This window comes from Fusarium sambucinum, chromosome III, assembly GCF_050947815.1.
Source record: "Fusarium sambucinum isolate potato_lamoka chromosome III, whole genome shotgun sequence".
In the NCBI taxonomy this organism is placed as follows: domain Eukaryota; kingdom Fungi; phylum Ascomycota; class Sordariomycetes; order Hypocreales; family Nectriaceae; genus Fusarium; species Fusarium sambucinum.
The window spans coordinates 1,135,606-1,157,210 of NC_139292.1; the positions used below are offsets into that span (position 1 = coordinate 1,135,606).

General features: G+C 48.8%; 6 protein-coding genes across 6 annotated transcripts; 2 read left to right on the plus strand and 4 right to left on the minus strand.

Annotated features, from left to right (window-relative positions):
- Positions 1-227: 227 nt before the first annotated feature.
- FSST1_010578 (ankyrin repeat-containing domain protein) lies at positions 228-5,884 on the minus strand (the record flags this gene model as incomplete). Its single annotated transcript, XM_083233624.1, has 3 exons — positions 228-1,515; positions 1,562-2,767; positions 2,814-5,884. 3 exons carry the CDS (start codon positions 5,882-5,884, stop codon positions 228-230), a joined length of 5,565 nt encoding a protein of 1,854 aa, XP_083080274.1.
- Positions 5,885-7,267: 1,383 nt separating this feature from the next.
- FSST1_010579 (acyl-CoA N-acyltransferase) lies at positions 7,268-8,027 on the plus strand (the record flags this gene model as incomplete). Its single annotated transcript, XM_083233625.1, has 2 exons — positions 7,268-7,661; positions 7,708-8,027. The coding sequence occupies 2 exons, from the start codon at positions 7,268-7,270 to the stop codon at positions 8,025-8,027; spliced, it is 714 nt and encodes a 237-aa protein (XP_083080275.1).
- A 509-nt stretch (positions 8,028-8,536) lies between these two features.
- Positions 8,537-9,594, plus strand: FSST1_010580 (sterol desaturase family protein; the record flags this gene model as incomplete). Its single annotated transcript, XM_083233626.1, has 3 exons — positions 8,537-9,104; positions 9,151-9,217; positions 9,264-9,594. 3 exons carry the CDS (start codon positions 8,537-8,539, stop codon positions 9,592-9,594), a joined length of 966 nt encoding a protein of 321 aa, XP_083080276.1.
- Positions 9,595-9,934: 340 nt separating this feature from the next.
- On the minus strand, positions 9,935-13,301 carry FSST1_010581 (uncharacterized protein; the record flags this gene model as incomplete). The annotated part of the gene is made up of 3 exons (XM_083233627.1): positions 9,935-10,696; positions 10,742-12,632; positions 12,886-13,301. 3 exons carry the CDS (start codon positions 13,299-13,301, stop codon positions 9,935-9,937), a joined length of 3,069 nt encoding a protein of 1,022 aa, XP_083080277.1.
- A 3,048-nt stretch (positions 13,302-16,349) lies between these two features.
- On the minus strand, positions 16,350-17,853 carry FSST1_010582 (cleavage polyadenylation factor subunit CLP1; the record flags this gene model as incomplete). The annotated part of the gene is made up of 4 exons (XM_083233629.1): positions 16,350-16,612; positions 16,665-16,931; positions 16,978-17,770; positions 17,818-17,853. 4 exons carry the CDS (start codon positions 17,851-17,853, stop codon positions 16,350-16,352), a joined length of 1,359 nt encoding a protein of 452 aa, XP_083080278.1.
- Positions 17,854-18,097: 244 nt separating this feature from the next.
- FSST1_010583 (Argonaute complex, subunit Arb1) lies at positions 18,098-19,645 on the minus strand (the record flags this gene model as incomplete). Its single annotated transcript, XM_083233630.1, has 4 exons — positions 18,098-19,220; positions 19,267-19,284; positions 19,334-19,400; positions 19,450-19,645. The coding sequence occupies 4 exons, from the start codon at positions 19,643-19,645 to the stop codon at positions 18,098-18,100; spliced, it is 1,404 nt and encodes a 467-aa protein (XP_083080279.1).
- Between the last annotated feature and the right edge of the window lie 1,960 nt (positions 19,646-21,605).

Sequence of the window (21,605 nt, forward strand, 5' to 3'; positions counted from 1 at the left end):
GAACAGTGACAAATGCGAGACATACGAAAATACAGGAGATGACAAGATTTATAGCAATGGTATATTAGAACAACTTTTGTGGCTTTTAAAATAACACTATCTGTAAATCCCAAGACTCCAGGTCTGCAGACATCCATCGCTATTTACATACTCCAAAATTTATTATTACATGTAAAATTGTACATCCAACATTCCCGTCTCTTCCATAGGCTGCCACTTGGCGCTCGTCATTCAACAAGAGTAACAGGCAAGACAAGTCCCCTTAGGCTCTGGCGGATCATGGCTGCTCGCCTGGCGTATCTTGTCATAGATTCGCTATCCATCCGGGGAAATTCATCATCATCACCTCTCATTGTGTACGCTGCCTTCCGAGGACCTGACCAAGGCTTGACAACAGTGTCTGGTCCATTGTGCTCCTTCTCGGCAAGGCATTTTGTCTCATAGTAACGCTCGACAAGGAGCCACCGCAGTAGCTTGGGGTATCTCTTTGCTTCCTCCACTGCAGACCTAACAACAGGCTCGCCTCGTTTGCCAATACCAAGATATGAGATTTTTGCGCCGTATCGAATAAGCATCTTGAAGCACTTGAATGCTCCAACACTACTGGCAAACATCAATGCCGAACCCTTGCCGCGCCTCTCGCGCTCAATATCAAATCCAGCTTCGAGAAGCAATCGGAACGTGTCGTCCATGTCCGGGAGGATAGCTGTAAATCCAATGTTGAGTCCATTATCTGGCTCGAAATTCACAACACGAGCACGACATTCCCACGGAATGCGCTTAATGATTGCTTTCATTTGGCCCACTTCTTTGTATACAGTGGATCCGTCGAAGCTTCCTATAAAGACACTTCTCAAGAAGGAAGGTTCCTCCTCTGCAAGTCGGTAAAAGTCAAAGTCTCTGTTCAGGGCGAAGTTTTGGTTGTTGCTGGAAAGTATGCATGTAAGAGTTGTTTCGCGACCTGGCAAATTAATGCTAAAAGGATCTAAGCCAAGCTTGAGCAACTCGCGTAGGCTCCTCAAAGAGTCTGAATAAACGCCTAATTCATGGACAGCAGCGACAGTTGCAAGATTGCCACCACGTTCTAACAAGCGACGGGTCATAGCGAAATCTCCATACAATGCACCACGTAACGACATGCCCAAAGGTGATACGCCCTCATTGTCGGGAATATCTTGATCGGCACCTGCTTCCAAAAGCACATCGACCAATGGCAAAAGATCATTGCACACAGCACGGTACAAGGGTGTTGTTGAAACGCCGTCTTGAATGTTGACATCGGCTCCGCTATCGATAAGGAGCTTGGCCATCTTACAAACAATGTCATGATGCCGCGTCGTGAGTATCTTTCTGCCGTAATAAATAGTCATAAAGTGCAGAGGAGTGTGGCCAGACCCGCCTGGAAAACTTGACTGGGTTGTTAGGTTGACAGCGAAACGCAAGACTCTCTTCACGATGCTCTCGTTTTCGGGGAAAGGGAACAGATTCAGTAGTCCATATTTTTTCATCAAAGTCCTGCTGCTATTAGCAAAATTCCTTCAAAGCTCCAAAGTGTGCTTACCAGTATTGCTCGGCGTGTTTTGTTAAATGATTAATGAATATCTGAAGAACGTCGTACTCACGTTCTAGACTCGATATGGGAGAAGAATGGAGGACAGATTGTCCCAAGTGAAAAATAGCGTGTATAGGGCTCATTCCCATGTGAAACCAGACTCGTTCTTCTTGTAAATATGCATCCAGGCACTTTTCGAAGAAGGAACATGCCTTTTCAGGGGAAATAAACATATCATACGCCAAGAGTGACTGGAGATGCCGAGCGGCATGAAATAGCGCGTTGTAGCCGTCAATCCAATGTTCTTCACAGCTAGTCACGAATCCTTTGAAGCCCAGGTCAAGAAGCTCCAACATAGGTCGTATGAGATTTTTGGATGCAGTGTAGCTGAGGAGAGTGCAACCTCCGCAAGGCATAATGGCAGACTCTAGGTCTTTCTTCGAAGCGTGATCGAGGAACGGTTTGAAGAGAGCATCACTCTTCAGCTGGTAATGATCAATTGCATAAGCCAGCAAGTCGCCCAGACGTCGAGGTTCTGAGTTTTCAACCGTCTCGGAAGACGCGTCTACCATATCAACGTCGGAAGAATCTGCAAGCGAAAACATAGAAGATGTGCTAGGCGAGTCAGGGTAAGAGGGTGGGAGAACAATATTTCGGGTGCTGTTGGGATCCGGCATGTGCTCTTCGATATACTCGGCCACCTCTCGGTTGGGTCCCAAGAGAGCATAAAAGAGTGGTGTCCTGCCTGAAATGTCTCTCACAGTCAAGTCTGCGCCGAACCTGGTCAGCACCTTGATGCAGTCTAGAGACCCAGCTTTGGCAGCCAAATGCGCTGGTGATCGACCATATCGTGGACTGGTAGTATCAATCTCTTCAGCCAACGGCGTAGCTTCCAAAAGCGCCATCATGACATCGCGATGACCCCCGGCTGCAGCAAACTGAAGTGCGTTAAAGACATCGCCGTGTTCCAGAGCATTAAAACGGCATAGCCAGTTAAAATCCTCAGGCGCTTTCTCGATGATGTTCTCAAGCACAACCACAAAGCCAATCTTGGCAGCCAGCATGAAGCCACTGATGGAATCTGGTGGTGCCAAACTAGCATCTGCACCATGGCGAACTAGTAGCATTGCAAGACTGGTTCTTGAACGACAAAGTGCTTTCACTAGCATTGATGGACCGGGGGAGTCGTGAACTGGTGATCTGAACGATGGTTGACTAACTTTTGTTTAGCAAAGACCATGACGCTAATGGTGAAACTTACTTGGTAACTTCGAGACTGTTGACATCCAACCCGCAGTCAATAAGTTTTTGAAGTACTATCAAAGCGATAGCTTCGTCTGGTATGGATAAAACCTCTCGGAATGTGTAATGTTGGTTGGCGATAATGTCCTGTGGCTTTGTATTGCTGAGCAACGGCATAATCATCGAAACATCCACAGGCTCATCCGCTAAAAAGTCCTCGAAAATTGATCTGCCACCAAAACTCTCCCATGGCCTGTGTACGTTGATGCCGCTCCTGACAAGTAGTACGACGATATCTGGTTTCCGAGAGCGCACAGCAAGTGAAAGAAGAACTGCAGCGTCTCTCGTATCAAAAAACTCTTTCGAGCCAGCTTTGTTCAGATCAGGATTTTCCGTCTCGTCAAAGGAGGCTTCCAGAATGGCGGCAATAAATGGCAATTTGGAAGGTGTCCAAGTGACGGCGCCAACTTGGGCTTTCTTGGATATGCGAGCAATTGCCCACTCTCCAGTTTCTTTCTCGTAATCTAAGAGAGCACCCTTCTGGAGTAAGCACGATATCGCCATACTCACAAACCCATAAAGGAAATACATGTTGTTGGGGTGATCGGCTGATCGGCTACCGAGCGTCGAGAGCACATCGTCACAGAACCTTGCCCACAGACCTCTTCCCTGGCTGTCTCGTGAATTAAGAACTTCAGGAGTGAGCAAGTCCATGTAAGCGGCGCGAGTCATCTCCGGATAACAAGACGGGTGAAGACTTGGCTTGGCTGTGAACCCTACTAGCGGCCGCAGGAGTTTTGTGTTTGTGATGACTGTTTCTGCTGGCGTCAGGCCGTCAGAAAATGGTCGAGAGGGCCCAGCCTTTTCAAGAACGAGCGAAACAAGCTCAGGAGAGGCCGATATGTTTAGCGACCGGAGAAGTAATTCATCGCCCGTGTTGGCGCTGGGGATGAGTTGAAATATTTTCTTAACAAGATCAACATCGCCCCATTCTATGGCCCATCTTGCCAACTGCTCGTTGCCCTCTGCTTTCAGATACCCCTGACACTGCTTCAGCAGGAACTGGGCTGCCAAGGGTCCAACTTTCTTGGAGCTCTTTGAATTCCCTTCCAAGGCGTCGATATAAGCGAATGCTGCTCTCAATGGGGTATGTCCATCCTCGCATACGGCGTCAAGGTTGCGGATCTTGAATGGGTCGTTGTCCCATAGGTACATCAGCAGTTTGACATCATTTGTAGCGGCGAGAAGATGCCAGATGTTGCGGCCACCATTGTCTGTATCATAGGTAGGAGCCGAGTGTTCCAGAATCAACTTCGCCAAGGGACCGACTTCCTCAATGACCATAAGGGGTGTACGGCCTTCCGAGTCTCTAGCTCGCACGTCGGCCCCAGCGCGAATGAGGATGTCCATGATTTCGAGCTGCGCACCCTCTGTAGCCATGTGAAGGATCGTACCAGAAGTTCCATCGTGGTCGTACGGGAAGTTGGGATCGAATCTGGGATCTTTTGTCAATCGTTCCACCAGTGTGACGTTGAAATCCAAAACAGCGGTTCGTATGGCTTCTGCAAAATTTCCATCGCTTAGAGTATCGATATTGCCGTCTGTCGTAGGCGAAAATCTGACTTTGGTATGTCTCATAACCTTGGACACGAGCTCTTGTATCTCTGCATATTCTGTGCTCTCTCGTTCCATGTCGATCAAGGTCATGTCGTAGACGTAGGTAAGTAGGCGCGCGAACCTTGCACGGTGAAGCAGACCGCGCTTTGTCAAGGTTTCTCGCTGCAAGAGCTGGTGAAATGATCGATCCAGATTACCTCCTCCCTTGGCAATGCGCGTGAATACAGCCTCGTGCTTGCTAATCATTGCAGTCCAAAAAGCCAGGCCTGCCAGTGATACCTCTTCGGTTCCGTTTTTCCAAGTATAACGATATTTGCAGTCGGCGCCCCCGTCGATAAGTAAAAGAATGGTTGCTGCTTGGTCGACATTTGAGTCGCCACCAACAAGCAGTGTGGTCCATGATTCTGGTTCTGTACGGGTCGCGAGGACTTTGCTGCCAACAAGGGCGCAGAATAAGGGCGTACCAATAAGACTGGACTGATTAACTTTGGCGCCCATGGATAGAAGATCTCTGCAAAGACTGGGTAAGCCAAGAGCAGCTGCGATGTGAAGTGAAGAGACAGATCCGTCGCACAATGCGTCTGTCAATTCGAGAAGAAGCCTTGGAGAAAAGGCCAGGGACCCCAACGTTCGCGGATACGTTACCCTAGCATATTCCAGAACCCATTGCACGAAGCTATATGACTTTTGTATCCTGAAAAGGGTACAGACTTGCGGCCTAAGCTTTTGCCAATATTTTTCGGCATGTTCTGGCCATCTTGCGGCTGCCACTCGATACTTTGGCTCTGTAATCCGACGCGCCTGTATCAGCATTGTTTCTCTGTTGTACTCTGCTGGTTCGCGATCATTTTCAGATGAGTTTAGGATTGTAAGCCAATCGGAAACATCGGTTGCGCTGGGCTCATCTTCATCATAGTGGTCGAGCGTTTCAACAGTCTCGCGGTCCTCCTTCTGGACCATAAGCTGTGGGACAGAGTCTGTTGTGAGTATCGAGAATTGAAGTGCGATATCCTCCAAGGTATCGGATGACCCAAGAACAAAGGCGATTTTAGAGCGAACGTCTGAAAGCGATGCTCTAGCCGCCTTGATGCCATCCGATGTCGCATAAGCATGGAATGACTTTAAAGCAGAGACTAGTATCTCGCATTTGTCGATCATCGGCCATTCGCGGTCATTTTCGTTCCCGGAAGCGGAGCCTGATGCGCTTGGCGTGATGCCTAACGTACTATCGCCAGAAGTGTCATTGTCGGCTGCTAACTCAGTAACAAAGGACTCGAGACTGTGAAGTGAGCCTCCGAGAAGTCTCAGCTCGACGAGCAAATGCTTAATCTCAATCTTTGACGCTTTAGAATTTGTTTCTGATGAGTTTGACAAAGATAAAGATGTCTTGGAGTATGCGCTGATGGCCGCGCAAGCTTCAAAGGTGGAATCTTTTAATGAACGGATCGTTTTTAGTACTGCTGGAGACGACATTTTGCAGTTGGTGGTTTTTGACCGAGACTTTGGCTCATGTTGTAGTCAAGTGAGAATACACTTGTATAAGAAGCGGATGATGGACGCGATTAATTTATCAAGTTGTCGTGATGTTGATGGAGTGAAGTTGTCATGTCAAAGGAAGTTGGATGCTCAGCTCAAGGCTGCGATGTCATCGCGACTTGCCAATCAACAGAGACTGGGTGGAGCTTGGGCCATTTATTTGTTAGTGCTAGCAGCCTTGCAGCAGTAGCTTCCCGTAGTTGACCACAATCGGCAACCACAATCTTAGCCGATCCTATCTAACAGACTCAAGGACTAATTATATCTCTATGGGAAATGATTGGACACTATCAAGGAATTTCTATTGTAGAATAGCAGTACTTTGGTCTGGTCAGGGTTGACTACACGCTGTTATCTCGACTGTGGCTATCATTCGACAAGCCAGGGGTACAACAACACAATCAAGGGGTAATAGAACCTCTCAAGTTTTGGTATATAAATAGACGCCTCTTTCAGCTATGAAATGACATAAAACGGCCCGGTACATCAGCCTTGCACCTCTAAGGGGCAGTCATATCGTCGTAACAATGAGGTCAATTGAGTCACGTGACCCATTGTTCCAGAATCTTGAATCGATGAGATCAAGGCTCTGCTCTATAAAGAAGCATAATTTAGATCAAATATATTTGACAGATGTAGTCTTCGCCGCAGTTGAAGCTCATAAGGCTATAGTAATCTTTATTGTTGTCCATACCAGGCATGTTTCACTGCGACATCAGTTTCAACATCAACCAAGTCTACATAATCTCGGTTGTCCGAACAAAACATCTAGGGAGATACTGCTAGATACTTGTGGTTACTGGTATCAGAAAAATTGACCGCTGTAACCATGAGACGAAATTAGTAGGTCTCTTTATGCTCCTTAGACCTGTATCTTAGACTACTTATTTTTATACTCCAAGACTTGGGATGCCATTTTTATGCTACCCACTAGTATACACAGATGACAACTAGCTGTATGGAACACCATCGCTTGCCATACCACCAGATATCAAATCTGGGGAACATCCGAAAGCCACCCCCACCGTAAGATGTGCCTAACTCGATCAAGACCCAGAGCCTCAAGAACCTCGTAAGCGCGCAATACGACGAGGACCAGACTGCATCCAATAGATCCTTCCAAAGGCTCCTCATATCTATCGCCGGCTGACTCACAGCGAGGATCCAGCACCAGCTTCCTTATTAGGAATCATACAAATCCCAAACTTCTCAGTAGCAAAATTACAAAAACCCATGCCAAGAACACTTCGTCATAAGGGAAATACAGAGAAAAAAGAACAACCATCGATCGATTCAAGCGAGACTTCGTCTAAGTAAACCATGTCTTCAATTACCGTTCGTCCCGCCACCCTGGCAGACAGCGACGCCATCGCAACCATTCATAGCGAAGCTCTCAGCTACTACGATGACTTTTACGCCGCCTTTTTCGAGAAACATCCCCGAGATCTCATACCGATCGCCACACGCATCGCACTGCAGAATCCGGAGGTTCACTTCTCGGTGGCCGAAGAGGCGGGGGAGACAGTGGGGTTTATTCGGTACAAGGACATGACTAAAAAGCCGGAGCCGAACTCGAACGCGAGTGACAAGCCTCCTCAGCCGCAAGTGTGGACAATCAAAGACCACATGAAAGATTTGTGGCAATGGTTTGACAAACGCAGTGAAGAGATGGACGCCTCTAAAGAAAAGGCTCTTGATGGGAGGGATTACTTTGGTGGGTTTGTCAATTTGTTTGCTGTTTGGTCACTAACATTCGGCAGAGGTGATGCATATCATGGTACACCCAGACCACCAACGAAAAGGCATCGGAGGTCTTCTTCTTAAAACCGTCACCGACAAAGCCGACGCCGTCAACGTGCCAACCATTATTACTTCATCAGTTGAAGGTCACGGACTTTACAAAAAGCACGGCTTTGAAAGTCTGGGAACATGGGAAATTGATAATGAGGCGTGGGCGCACAAGATCGCGGAACACGAAAAGAGCGTCGGATATAAAGACGGAGTAACCAACCTCGAGGATAAATGCAAAGGCATGCGCGAGAGTGAAGATAGCATGATCCGGCAGCCAAACAACCGGTAACCGTGTTGAATTATTGGCTAGCTGTCAATTAATTATGGATCTGATAAACCGTTCTCTAGTTCGTATTCGTTTTCTCTTAAAATCGGGACACACTTTCTCGAAAGGGGGGAAGGTAGGGATCTGAGCTTCCCCCCGCTCCAATCACGATAAGATCAAGATGGGCAAATCCAGGAACAACGGCTTAGCGAACCCCACTACCCTTCTACCTTGCCCAATACGCCATCTTCAGGGTGCATCCATTGGAAATTAAACATTTGGGTACATTTTTTTAGTGAACGAATTGCCCGCGCCCTGCAAAACACAGACACCGCTGTCGGCGCAATGCGGCAAGATTTCAGCGGAGCTCCCAGCAGCCCAAGTTCATCTTAATTAAAAAAAACTCTCAAATGGCCTGATTCAATTGTGTTCGTACTCCAGGGGTGACTTTCTTATCAATCTCGTTTCTCTCTCTTTTCTTTCCTTTACATCACCAACTTTGTTGTTCTCAATTGAGTTTTGCCCTCGCAAATATGGACGCCATACTAGAAATCCTCGACCCGTATGTCTTTGACTACGGATACGCATACTTGTTCCCCCAACAAACAACACAGATCCAATACGGAAACTCAACGGGTTACGCGACGTCTTCCAAAAACTTTGACGATGAGTATTCGCTCAACTTTGGCTCATCGCTACCGCGCGACGACATCTACCGCCAGAGTGCCTCGATTCTCATGATCGCTGGTTTTGGTGCTGCCTTTATCTACGTTATTTCCGCCGCCATCTCGTATTACTTTGTCTTTGACCGCCGTCTCGAACATCACCCTCGATTCCTCAAGAACCAGATCAAGCAAGAGATTCAGTCCAGTTTCTTCGCCATTCCCATTATTGACCTTCTTACGCTCCCCTTTTTCCTTGGAGAGGTGCGTGGCCATAGCTTGCTGTACACAGACATTGGCGAGTACGGTTGGTCGTGGCTAGCTATCTCTACACTTCTGTACATGGTCTTTAATGATCTTGGTATTTACTGGATTCATCGCCTCGAGCACCACCCCAGCATCTACAAATACATCCACAAGCCTCACCACAAGTGGATTGGTAAGTCAATGTCGTTCAACGACAGCAACCACGCTAACCTGTCTAGTTCCTACACCTTGGGCTGCCATTGCTTTCCACCCCGTTGACGGATATGTCCAATCTCTTCCTTACCAGTAAGTCGCGCTTTACCGCCAATTGAAGCTCTTCTAACTCGAATAGTGTTTTCGTCTATCTCTGCCCCATGCAGAAGCACCTCTACATGTTCCTCTTCGTCTGCGTTCAAGTCTGGACCATCCTCATTCACGACGGCGACATGATTACTGGTCACTGGCTCGAGAGATGGATCAACAGCCCAGCCCACCACACACTCCACCACATGTACTTCACCTGCAACTACGGCCAATACTTCACCTGGGCCGACAACTACTGGGACTCCCACCGAGCCCCCATGCCCGAGCTGGATCCCATCCACGAGGCCATCAGAGTCATGCAAGAGAAGGGACTCGCGGACAAGGATGGTAACCCCATCGCAAAGTCCAAGAGCGAGTAAATGCCGACACGAAACGATATGACAATACATAAAACGGGCTCGTGTCGAGTTCAACATGACCGACGAGGTGCCGGCACCATTACGACTGGAGTAGTCCAGGACTTTTAACGAACTGTGCAATGGTTCCAGGCTTTACGAACATTTCACCAGATAGACATTTTAATCACAGCGTTGCATACGGGTTTTTTCGACAGGAAATATATTGACTAGAGGATAATAATAAGTATAATACCAAACAATTTGAGACCGTGTACATATCCTAAAACCTGCCCTCCGATACCTCCAATAACTTCACCAACACACCTACGGCACCGATTTTTACTCACTTCGTCTATCGCACTTAGACGTCAACCTGTCCGGTAATAGGGTGGGCTTCAATGCCCCAGCTGAACCGTCTCTTCATGGCCTTCCAAGTCTCGATGAGAGCAACGTAGACGATCACGCAGCCAGCGACAACTCCCCACTCCCAAGTGAGACCCTTGTGCTTGAAGACCTCAGTGTTGAGGTAGGGGATGTACACGATGGGGAAGATCATGACGAAACCAGCAATAACAGACCAGAAGAGGAACTTGTTGTGGTAGATGGTCTTGAACACGGAGAAAGGACCCGAAGCACGCTCGTCCATGTTAAACAGACTGCGGTGGAAGTGCTTGACCTCCCAAGCGGTGACCAACAACAAACAGGCCAAGGTGGAAAAGGTTGTGGCACGAGCACGGTAAACAAGGTCACAGCCCTCGGTTCCGCTCTCATTACAGTGAGGGACCATGTTGTAGTAACCTTGACCAGACGAAGCGTAGTTGACAATCATGAAAGCGGCCAGACAAAGAGAGCCTGAGCAGAATCCATAAACGAGCTGATCGCGGACGAGGTCAAAGGTAAAGACACCACTGCGCAAGCTGCGAGGAGGTCGGCGAAGGATATCAGGAGAAGCCTCCTCCAAACCGAGACCCAGAGCCAGAGGTGATGAGGTAACAAGGTTGGCCCAAAGAATCTCCAGAGGAGAAAGGGGAAAGACAGCGGTTCCGTTGACATCCTTGAAAGCAAGACCAATGAGCAACAGGATGACCTGAGCTAAATTGGAGGTGAGAAGATGCAGAAGGAACTGTACCAGTTAGTAATTGTCAGAAGCAAGAGTCATGGAACGTACCTTTTGGATGTTGTCGGCAAGGCGTCGACCTTCTTGGATACCAGTAACGATAGAGGCAAAGTTATCATCGGTCAAAACCATGTCAGCGGCCTCCTTGGCAACATCGCTACCACGGTCTCCCATGGCAATACCGACATCAGCCTGCTTGAGGGCTGGGGAATCGTTGACACCGTCACCAGTCATGATACAGAAAGCCTTGCGGCGATGAAGAGCCTCAATCATGCGGACCTTGGTAAGGGGGCTGCAACGAGCGAGAACAACAGGGAGTTCGTCCAAAGCATCAATCTGATCGTCGCTGAGAGCGCCAAAGTCGGCGGCTGCCATGACGGTGTTGGACTTGAGGCGAATGTCATTGTTGAGGATACCAACTTCGTAAGCAATGGCAGTGGCAGTCTTGATGTGATCACCAGTAACCATGTGGACAGTAACACCGGCGGCACGGCATTGAGCCACGGCACCAGCAGTTTCAGGGCGGGGAGGGTCATAGAGACCAGCAAGACCGACAAACTGGAGGTCATTCTCGACCTTGGCGCGATCATGGCAGTCCTGGACGTCGCCATTCATAGGCTTGGTGGCAATACAAAGCACTCGCAGACCTTGGCTAGCAAGTTCCTCGGCCTTGAGAAGAATCTCCTTCTTGAATTCTTCGGTTTCGGTAAGTTTAGTGAGAAGAACCTCAACAGCACCCTTGGTATAGACGTGTCGGGTTTGCTCGATTTCGTTGCCGTAGACGACACTCATGAGCTTGCAAGAGGAATCGAAAGGATGCTCGGCCACCAAGATATCACCCCCGGAGGTGTTGCGACCGAATCTCATGGCGAAAACCTTGAGGGCAATTTCGGTCGGCTCACCAATAGCCTTCCATTCGGTATCCTCAGACGTAATAATGCTGCTGGAATCTGTCTCGGGCTCCTTCTTGCCATCGCTGACTGTAGAGTTGTTGCAAAGAGTAAGAACCTTGAGGAAGGTGTTTAAGCAGCTTCCAGCCAGATCAGCGGACCACTTGACAGTACCACTGTAAGGGTCATAGGGGTTGGCGGTACCTTCAACGGTACCTTGGAGATCGCCACGGAGCCAGACCTTTCGGGTGATCATGCGTCCTTGGGTCAGTGTACCGGTCTTGTCGGAGCAGATGTTGGTGACACCACCAACAGCCTCCAGAGAAGGCATCTGTCGAACAATAACATTACCGCGGACCATTGCCTTGGTGGCAACGGCCATGGTGACGGTCAAAACGGCAAGGAGGGACTCGGGGATAACGGCGACACCAACGCAGATTCCGTAAAGAAGAACCTCATCGGTAATCTTCCAGAGACTGACGGAAAAGACGATGATAGCAAGAAGAATGGCAAAGGCGAATAGCAGCAGGGCAAACTTGCTAAGAGTGACCTGAAGAGGGGTGCCTTCGAGACCAAGGATTCTGCGGCTGAACTGGTAGAACTTCCACGCGAGGCGGTTAATACCGCTCCTCTGGGTATCATCGTTCTTGTTCTTGCGCAAGAGTTCGGCGATTTGACCGACCTCAGTCTCCATACCGGTGGCGATAACAATACCAGTGGCTCGACCACGAGTGACTGAGCTTCCGGAGTAGGCCAGGTTGATACGGTCTCCCATGGGCATATCAGCGTCGGTAAAGATGACCTCAGGCTTCTTGCTGATGGCGATCGATTCACCGGTGAGAAGTGCTTCATCGGTAGACACGTTGATGCCTTGAACCAGACGCAAATCGGCAGGAACAACATCGCCAGTGGCCAGGGAGACAATGTCACCCTTGACAAGAGTTTCAGCCTTGACGGTTTCACTCTGGCCATCGCGGATGACCTTACACTTGGGAGTGGAAAGGGCGTAGAGCGACTGGATGGTCTGCTCAGCGCGGTAATCCTGGATCAATCTAGAGTGAATGTTAGCATGCTGCGAGAGAAATGTTGGCTAGATGAGATCGGACTGTCAGCTTCAGGGTATGGCACAGGATTCGACCTCAGTGCTTGGGGCTTCAGGCCTTACGCATGGCAAAATCACAGGCTTCACCATATGGCAGCAGGAACAAGGAACAAAGGTGTAGCAAGTGCAACAACGAAGTGGGGAGTTGTAGCAACAGCAAGCGACAGCTCGTTAGGTGAGCTTTTGACGCAGCAAAGACATACCCGACAACGATGTTGAGTACAATGACGGCGGCCACAACGGCACCCTCAATGTAGTCCGAGATAGCAAAGGACAGAGCGGTCACGGCGATGAGGACGACAGTCAAGGCATTGGCAACCTGCTGGATAAAGATCTCATAGAGGGAGATACCCTTGGCGCCTTTGATGGAATTAGGGCCATCCCGAGCAAGTCGGGAGGCAGCCTCCTCGCTGCTCAAACCATGGTCAACGTCGGACTTGAGGTCCTCGGCGACACGATGAGCAGAGAGCGTATGGGGAAGAATTGGCTTCTCTATAGCTAGGTCGGGGGGTTCCGCTATAGGGGGCTGGTCATCCTGACCTGCAGCGACGGTCGACGAGTCCGACGTGGTAGTGGCGTGAACTGCACCATTCGCGGATTTAGATTCGGTTTCTCCCATCGAATGGGTGTTGGTATAAGCGAAAGCTGGGGTGAGAGATTGGGTTTGGCTGGGAAGAATCAGCCAGAAAAGGTAAACTTGAAAGAAAGTTGTAGGTGTAAGATAAAGTAAGACTGAATAGAGATCGCGTAAAGCACGATGTCTGGGTAAAGAAGAAAGGAAAAGTCGTGGAAGAAGGTCGAGGGGTGGCACCTTTTATCTACAAGCGGGAGGCTGTAGAGGCCGGCGATTAACAAGAGAGGCTCTGTCTTTCTCAAAGATGGGAACCGGCACCTATCCCAACTTGAAGCCCACTAGACTTAGACGCATGGCGGATCCAATCAAGGCGATACGGCAAGACAGGGAAGGAACGGTGCATCAGTACACTTAAAGTGAAGCTTCCTTACGGGATACTGGTGGGGTTGCCCCGTATTTAATTAACACTGTGCTTTCCTCTGTTACTGTCATCAGTGTCCAGTCAATTGTACTATCAAGCAATCCATCTTGATAACTGTACAGACAGTAATATCATCCATCATTGCTTGAACTCTTCGTCTCCCAATTTCCATTGTTGTTAAACAAGCTTTAGCCAACCTATACAAGAAGATCGTCAAGATTGAGTTTGGTGGGACCAGAACGGCTTCACTGGTCCTATCAAGCAAGAGACTTGAAAGAGACAACAACTTAGTCCAAGCTAACAAAGACAAACCATGTACCCCCATGTACCACTCTTGGCATGCAGTATCTCGTGGCAGCCAAGCGAATCAAAGCTTACCTTGCCAAGGTCACGAGGGGTTGCAAGGGATCCAAGTTGCGCGTCGGATCATCACTTTCTTCCTTGTATTCCGTACGGAGTAGGTCTGTCAATTCGGTTGAATCGCGTCATCTTGTAACCGACGGAATGATTGATATCAATTTGTGACACTTGAGTCAGTGTTTGTCTTTGACATATGCAGGGGAATAGCAAAAATCTATCTATTGGACAAGACACATGACTGTGTACAAAAGCACAATACTGACAACGCAAACATTGCCTCTATCAGTCCAAACTCAGCTACTGTGCCAGCTTTCTACTTTTACTGTCCATTAGCGTCTGTCGTCAGCAGGACGACGATAACTCAATCAATATCCATTGACCACAACCAATCGCACTGCACGTTTTACTCTCGCCTTCTCTTAAAGAGAGAATGCTTGTTTTAACTTGGCATGGCTTGGACTTGGCATACAACAACATTATGGAGCTGTACGGACCAATTGATCATGGTCTGCTTCGCCTCGGCCAAGAGAATTGAGAATCACCTGCTATAACAAAAAAGGCCTGGTCATCTTGGCAGTATGTAATGAATGTCACTACAGTACGATTCAAGTGTCATGTTCTTTTTGCGGAAACCTGCATCATTGCATTATGCTGCTTGCCATGCTTGTTTTGTCCGCCGATGACCTCTTTCAGTCTACACCCTGGTTCTTAATTCGTGGTCCAAGGGCCCTGTTTCTGGAGCCTCTTTGGCCCAAAACTTGCGCTAACATTTAAGCTTAAGCATTGGGCCAGCCAGGGATCTCCCCTCAAAACCGCCGGGCTTGAAACGGGCCTACTCGTTGTTTTAGGGTTTTATGCGAGCAAGTACATCAGAAGTTCCTGTATCCGTACAAGTTCCTGTTCTTGTCAATCCATATCTGACCTCATTGACTCTGAACAGACCTGTGTATTGCACAGACACGGATACCTTGAACCGACGGGACACCGCACAGCCACGTAATTAACCACAGTGGAGACAACCTCTTTTGATCTACAACCAGGGGAACAATCTCGTTCACTGTGTGAATGTCATCGTCAACAAATGTGCCGGGGATTTCGGCGCCGTCTTTTGAACTCCGGGACGGGGTATAGCAACAAGACAATATCGACGTTCAGAATGTCCTCAAGCTACAGCCAATGGTGGTTCACCATAATGATAACCCCGGTATCATGAATTACTTCCAATGGGGTAAAGTCCGGGGAAGAAATGGATCCGAGTGTTGATGAGAGTCTAGACTTGTTGCTTCCCCGGATATCAACATCCAAGGGTTCCTCATGGCGCTTCAAAAGTGTCTCGTTCGCCGAGTAACAGTTCGTATCTCCGCTATCCAACTTAAACCAACCTTGCATCTGCATATCGCACGATATCGTGGAACGAGAGTTTACTGTCTATAGTAGGCTTCCCCGTATGGCGTCTCATCGCATTCTTGGCTTTAACTAAATGCCCTAGTTACCGTCAATCATGCGGGGTATGGGACATTCGCGTGAGTTTGATACAAATGGAGCAAGATATCTACAGAAAAGTAACGAACTTCGGGATAATTAGGGATCAGGACTTCATGTTGCAACGAGATGTGGTCCGTTGAGCTCGGGGTCCGATTAGTAACTAGCTGACTTGATGAAAGACGCATATTCGATATCGTCTGACTCGGATACAGTGTCGGATATGCATTGATGTAAGAACTCTCCTACAGTATCATTATCAGTCCGCATTGTCTGTTTGCGGTTATAGCACAGCCATGTTGACTTGAGAGGACACTGTGAACAGTTTGCTAGAAGTGTATCGTTCAAGATTACCACAGGTGGACAGACTTCATCCACTGTTGTAGGACCGGATGGTCGTCCATCTTACACTGACCCCTGAGACTCACTGTCCTTTCATCATGGATATGTAAAACAACTCATCGGCGAGAACACCGAGAATACTAGAAGTAGCACGATAATAAAAGTTTTTGCCTGTATCCCGAACTACGTTCTACGTGCCCTTGTACTAACTTCACAAGGAAGGCGGAGGTTACACTACTACTCAGGTGCAAGAGGATGGGTTACGTTGAGTAGACTCAGTATGATGAACAAGCATTACTTTACACAACGTCACTCACAAACCAAAGAGAAAACAGAATGAAAATAAACCAGGATGTTCCCCTGGTATACGTAAATTGTCAACTACTAATGCAGCACACAAGCGGCCGCAACTCTGACTCGGGTAACACTACCAACTCTAAACCCCCGACTAACCCCTCGCCAAGCAACAAGGAAAAGAAAGAAACTTCTTATCCGAGGAGATTGATGTACGGTTCTGGCCACTTCCCCCACACAAGCGGTTGATCACCCAATCGTCCGCTCACCGGCGCAAGCAACTTAATCTTACGACGTTCCTCGTCCACATCAGACACGTACAAGAATCCCATCACACTCGCAGCTCGGACTACATCAGGCGCATCCTTAGGCGCTGCGTGCATCACCGCAAGCGTCCAGTGTTGCATCGGCGTAGACGGGTCTTCCCGCGAAACACCCTGGTCGGGGTAAGAATGTTCTAGATAACAGTCAGCAAATATTTTCCGTACGGAGGACAAGGGGTTTTGTACCGTCGGAGGTGTGGTACACGATGACATTGTCAAAGTCAACTTGTTGGATCAGGGGGCTGAGAGTTCGTTTGGAGTCACCGTAAAAGTATTCTTTGATGGCAGCTTCTCTCACGTGTTGCAAGAAGACTTCGTCGCGGATGACTACACCGTCAGACTTGTCGATTGGAACAACACTGATGGGCTCTCCCAGGCTTGTTCGCTCGTTGCCAAATCGCTTAGATAGCTCGGAGCTGATGGTTGGGGAGCCGACCACAATAAGGACATTGACTGTTCCTGTTAGCTGTGTTTTCTCGTACATGACGGTTCAACGTACCTGAAAATTCGTCGACAATGTGTGCTACGAGCTCGTGTCCATCTTTGCTTTGCTCAGTGAGACCCATACCATCGATAATTACACCCGAGCTCTTCACGTCCTCATCCTCGCTCAAGCGTGCACTAACGCTACCAGCGAGTTTACTCGTAAGTTCGCGATAAAAGTCAGGATCTTGATCAGGCGATGCCTGCCCGTAGTAAAACACCAAAGGCAGCTTCACGGGCACGCTACTCGGTCCGCTAGTAGGAGTGCTTCCCCAACCATCCACAGCTTCAGGGTCCAAGATAGTCGCAAGAACGCTAGCACTCAACGTGCCGGGCAAACTGAGTAGACCCTCCTTCGGGTTCGCGTTGACCACCAAAGGCTGGTATCCCTGTCTTGTCGCATAGCTCGTCAAAGTCCTCGCCAGCGTCGTCTTTCCCACGTCCGCTGGTCCAACGATGAGTACTCTGGGTCCCTCTTTACCCTCTCTCGCGGCCGCCTGTCGCATATCGTTGAGCTGTCCATGGAGGTTCAGGTACGTATTGGCAGGGTTATCAGTTGGGTTCGCATATTCGGCAACAGACTCGGCGTCGCAGCGACCGTCAATCTCGAGCTCGCAGCCGTGCCAGGTGAGGATCTTTGACTTGACGCCTGCGAAGGTGTAGGCGTTCTTAGGTCCTAGCTCGACGCCATCCTTTTCAGCTGTGCCGGAGAGAAGCTTGACGACAACGGGGGAGGATTGGGAGGTTTGGAAGCGCCATTCGCCCAAGGGTCGGAGTGTGATGACGCGGTTGGTCGCGGTGACGGTGGGCTTTGTTTATGTCAGTATAGTTTGTTTGGAAATTATGCTGTATTTACCTGTGTGGGAATCTGGCCCAAGCCTGGAATTGACATGGTCGCTACATTGACTTTTGTATGAAAGAGAACGCCGTCGCGATAGTAGGTGAGGTACGTGGGGCTGTTGGAAGCTTTCCAGAAGCTTGAGGCAGGGGCCAGGGTAGCATGGACACTTGACATAAATGTTGGAGCAACTTATCCGGCAAAAGGACATTAATTCTGTCAACCACTATTGATTGATCGTACCTGAGCTACCCTATGCTCGTCTAACTTGTCTATGACAAATGCTCAATCTTCAACCTCATTCTTGTCCATCTCCCTTCCCGGCCTCATTCTCATTTGCATCAGCATCGTGCACCGATTTAGCAGGACGATCATCCTCTTTCGGTTCTTTGTAGTGTCGCATCATCTCTTGAGGGAGGTAGACGTAGAATGACGGGACGATGTTCTCGATGCTCTTAATGAATCGCAAACCAGCATCCAACTCACAAATGACCGCTTCCATTCTCATTCCTGGCATCATTTTCGACAGAAGAACATCATCAAAGAAAAGCGTCATAGTTTCTTCGTCAGTTGGCCATTCATTAGGCTGTCTCTCCCAGTCGTCCTCAATGACGCCCTGCTTGAAGATTGCCTTGCCGATAGGGGCATGGTAAGCTGCCTTGTCATTGATGACGAGAGACTTGACCCGCTTGACGACATCGTCGCTGGGACGGAATGTCTGGACCAACTCCAGTGTACACGTGAACTCCCGAGTGATGGTAGGCTTTTTGGTAGTCAATCTCTCAAAAAGCTCCGGTTCGTCCATGAGTGCAAAAGCCGTGAAAAAGACAGAAGTAGGATCGAAACCCTCAGGGCGCTTGAAATCCAAAAACGACCATGACTGCTTGGAGACGTCTTCGGGGCAGTAAAGTTCGGCGGCAGCCAGATTGAACTGTCCAGGGAGTGCAGCACAAAGCTCTTGAAACATGGGCCATTCTTCAGCGGCAATCTTGCAAACTTCCATCGCAGCCTTGACGTCGTCCTCATACTCGGGACAGACATTGTGCTGAAGAACGTATCGGAGAAAGTTCTCGACGGTACTGATACCCTCCAGCATGGGCCCCAGTTCACTAGAAGTGAGGTGGACTAGAGTGACAGCGAAGAAACCAGCAGCAACGCCGGCAAAGTCGACCGACCATTTTTCGTTATCGCCGTTGTAGAACCGGTCTCCGGCTGCAGAACTGGCCCAGATGACATCCTTTGCAGTGGCTTGTCGGCGCTCAGCGGGGGTGAGGTCCTTCAATTCCTGCTGGCTGAGACCACCAAAGGTGTTGGGCGCGCAATCGACACCTCCAAGGAAAAGGTACTCTTCGAAGTAAAGAATTCGGGAGCCCTGAAGACGGCGTCTGGAGCGGAAGCGCTGGATGCAAGATTGCATACGCCTGAAGATGTTAGTAGTAGCTCTTGATTAGACGGTGGTAGTCATACTCTGCAAAGGGAACGTCACTGGGAAAAGTTAGTGTTTATCTCATCGAGTCTGGCTCTTGTAACTTACGGAGCATAAATCTCGTTCGTCTCCTCCTTGGCCTCATTAGGGGTCATGGGCGGATCAGCAAAGAACTCTGTATCTGTCAGTATAGTGTTCCGAATCGAGTGGAACCCAACTCATACCCTCGAAACCAGTTCCTCGATTCTTGGGGAGAGCGGTAGGGCCGCGGTGAACGAGTGTCTTGCTCTTCCTCGATTTGCCTTGCTTTGCGACACCTTGAAGCGACGCAGGCAGATTAGGTGGAGGTGCAACATCCGCATCGCCGTCCTTGATGTTCTCCTTGTCCTCAGAAGGGACATCGTCAGTTGTAATCGCCATTTTAGAAAGTTGCTGGTGAAGCGATGATTGATGATGGACGATGGAGAGAAGGAGTTGCAATTCAAGGTGCTGAGGATGAACCCTCTCCGTGATTCACTGGGTTGGAGTTCTCGAGATGGAAGATCTCTACAGAGGAAAAGAGTTGAGAGATGAAGAAAAGAATTGGGAAATGGTTGAGAGATTGTTCATTATTCGAGAAGCTGCTGCCTCATTTACCGGCAGCTGGCAGCCGCTGTTTGCACGCACGGCCAGACATCAACGGTAGGCTGCTCATAATCTGCATGTTCGCGCCTATATCTCAAACAATGTACTCGAATACAATTGATTGTCAATGCAGTTCGGGATATCTCGTGGATTAAGTGCATGTTTCTTCTAATTGCTCACCATCCTGGATGTAGTCTATCAACTCACTGAAGGATATTGACACCAACCCGGCACTTTAACTTTGATGAACGGCGGTAAAATGGACTGATATTTATTCTATCCAAAAACTAGAAATATAGAAAACAACATTTCCGGGTCTGCCCGTCATGGCTGAAAGCAAGGCTGATTCTCGCGATAGCTTCTCCTCACTAGTGCAGCACCAAGAAACACGCCGGCAAATACGGGCCGACCCATCCCGGTCGAGAAGGGTGCGAAAGCTTTGATGGAAGCTAGCTGAATTTCCATTTCTGCAAGAGGGGTTTTACAGCAGGTACAGCATCACGGTTTGATTCGTGGGGGTTTGGGGTCAGTTGATAGACATCACGGGGAGGTTTGACATCGCTGGCCTAGGAAAATTGATAGGGTGAGATTGTTGGGCTTTGAGGTTGTACGACGTTAGTGCTCGCTGTTTGTATATTCACGCTCAGTTGCTTATGTTGTGACTCTGAGTCCCGTATTTAGCTCGGATATCTGCACATCGGGTTGATATGGCGTCTAAGCAGTCTAAGCCATGATATAAACGCGCTGATTCCTTGGATGCATGTTAGGCTAAAGGCATGTTTTCCCGTGTTTGTCTCCATGTCTCGGATTTTGTAATTTTTGATACGTTGGTATACAACTGTACATTGCAGTAGTACAGGAGCGAAATGACAAATCTCTTGTCATTCTTCATCACCCCCTAGGTCTTACGTTGGGTCAGAATTGCAGACTAAAGACATGATCGACGATGATGTCCAAATTTGAAACGCCAGCAAATGGACAAATACCACATGATCAAATTCGTGATCAGAATGTTTACGTGCCTTGCATATGAATCGTCAGGTCTTATCTGCTGGGTCGGATGATGCTATCTACGATGACGTGTAGCCAGCCAAGATGGAAATGATATCTTCTGCAGATGAGGCGTACACTTGACCATGGTCCATCTTGGAAATGACCAAAGATCCAACAGAAATGCCATGGAATTCTGCCCAGCCGCTTCTTGCATGGCTCTAACCGGGAGGTCCCTGACGGACCACTCTGACAGGCCGCAGACCAGATGTTGGCTGTGGCTCAGCGAGGCAGAGTGCTGCCCATTAGGGTCCAATCTGACTCCTGTTTGGCCAGTGATTTGGAGATATTGCCGCCAGGGGTCTCGCATCACTTGCGCTTCGGGCCTCGTCTCGCTATCGCTTTTAAGTGTTGCGACTCACGGACTGGCAGTGCAGTAGGACTCTTGTTCATAGATTCTCGTAGACTTGCCCAGCCACAATCTCCTTCGTTTGTGATAGTGCTTAGACTAAATTTTGTTAACTGCTCGACACGAGTAGTTGTATAAACACGAGCTGCCCAGACTAGACAACGTTACAATCATCAGTTCCCTGAAAACTATAATTGATTAACCGCTGGAGATTATCTGCACCGCCATCAACACCTTGTTTTGTCTCGTTACATCCGCCACAGATACTCCTTGGATATCAAAATTGGTGCAAAATCGCCACTCGGATCATCCCCTTCCATTAACCAATTCAACTCACCCTGGCGAAACGGAATTGAC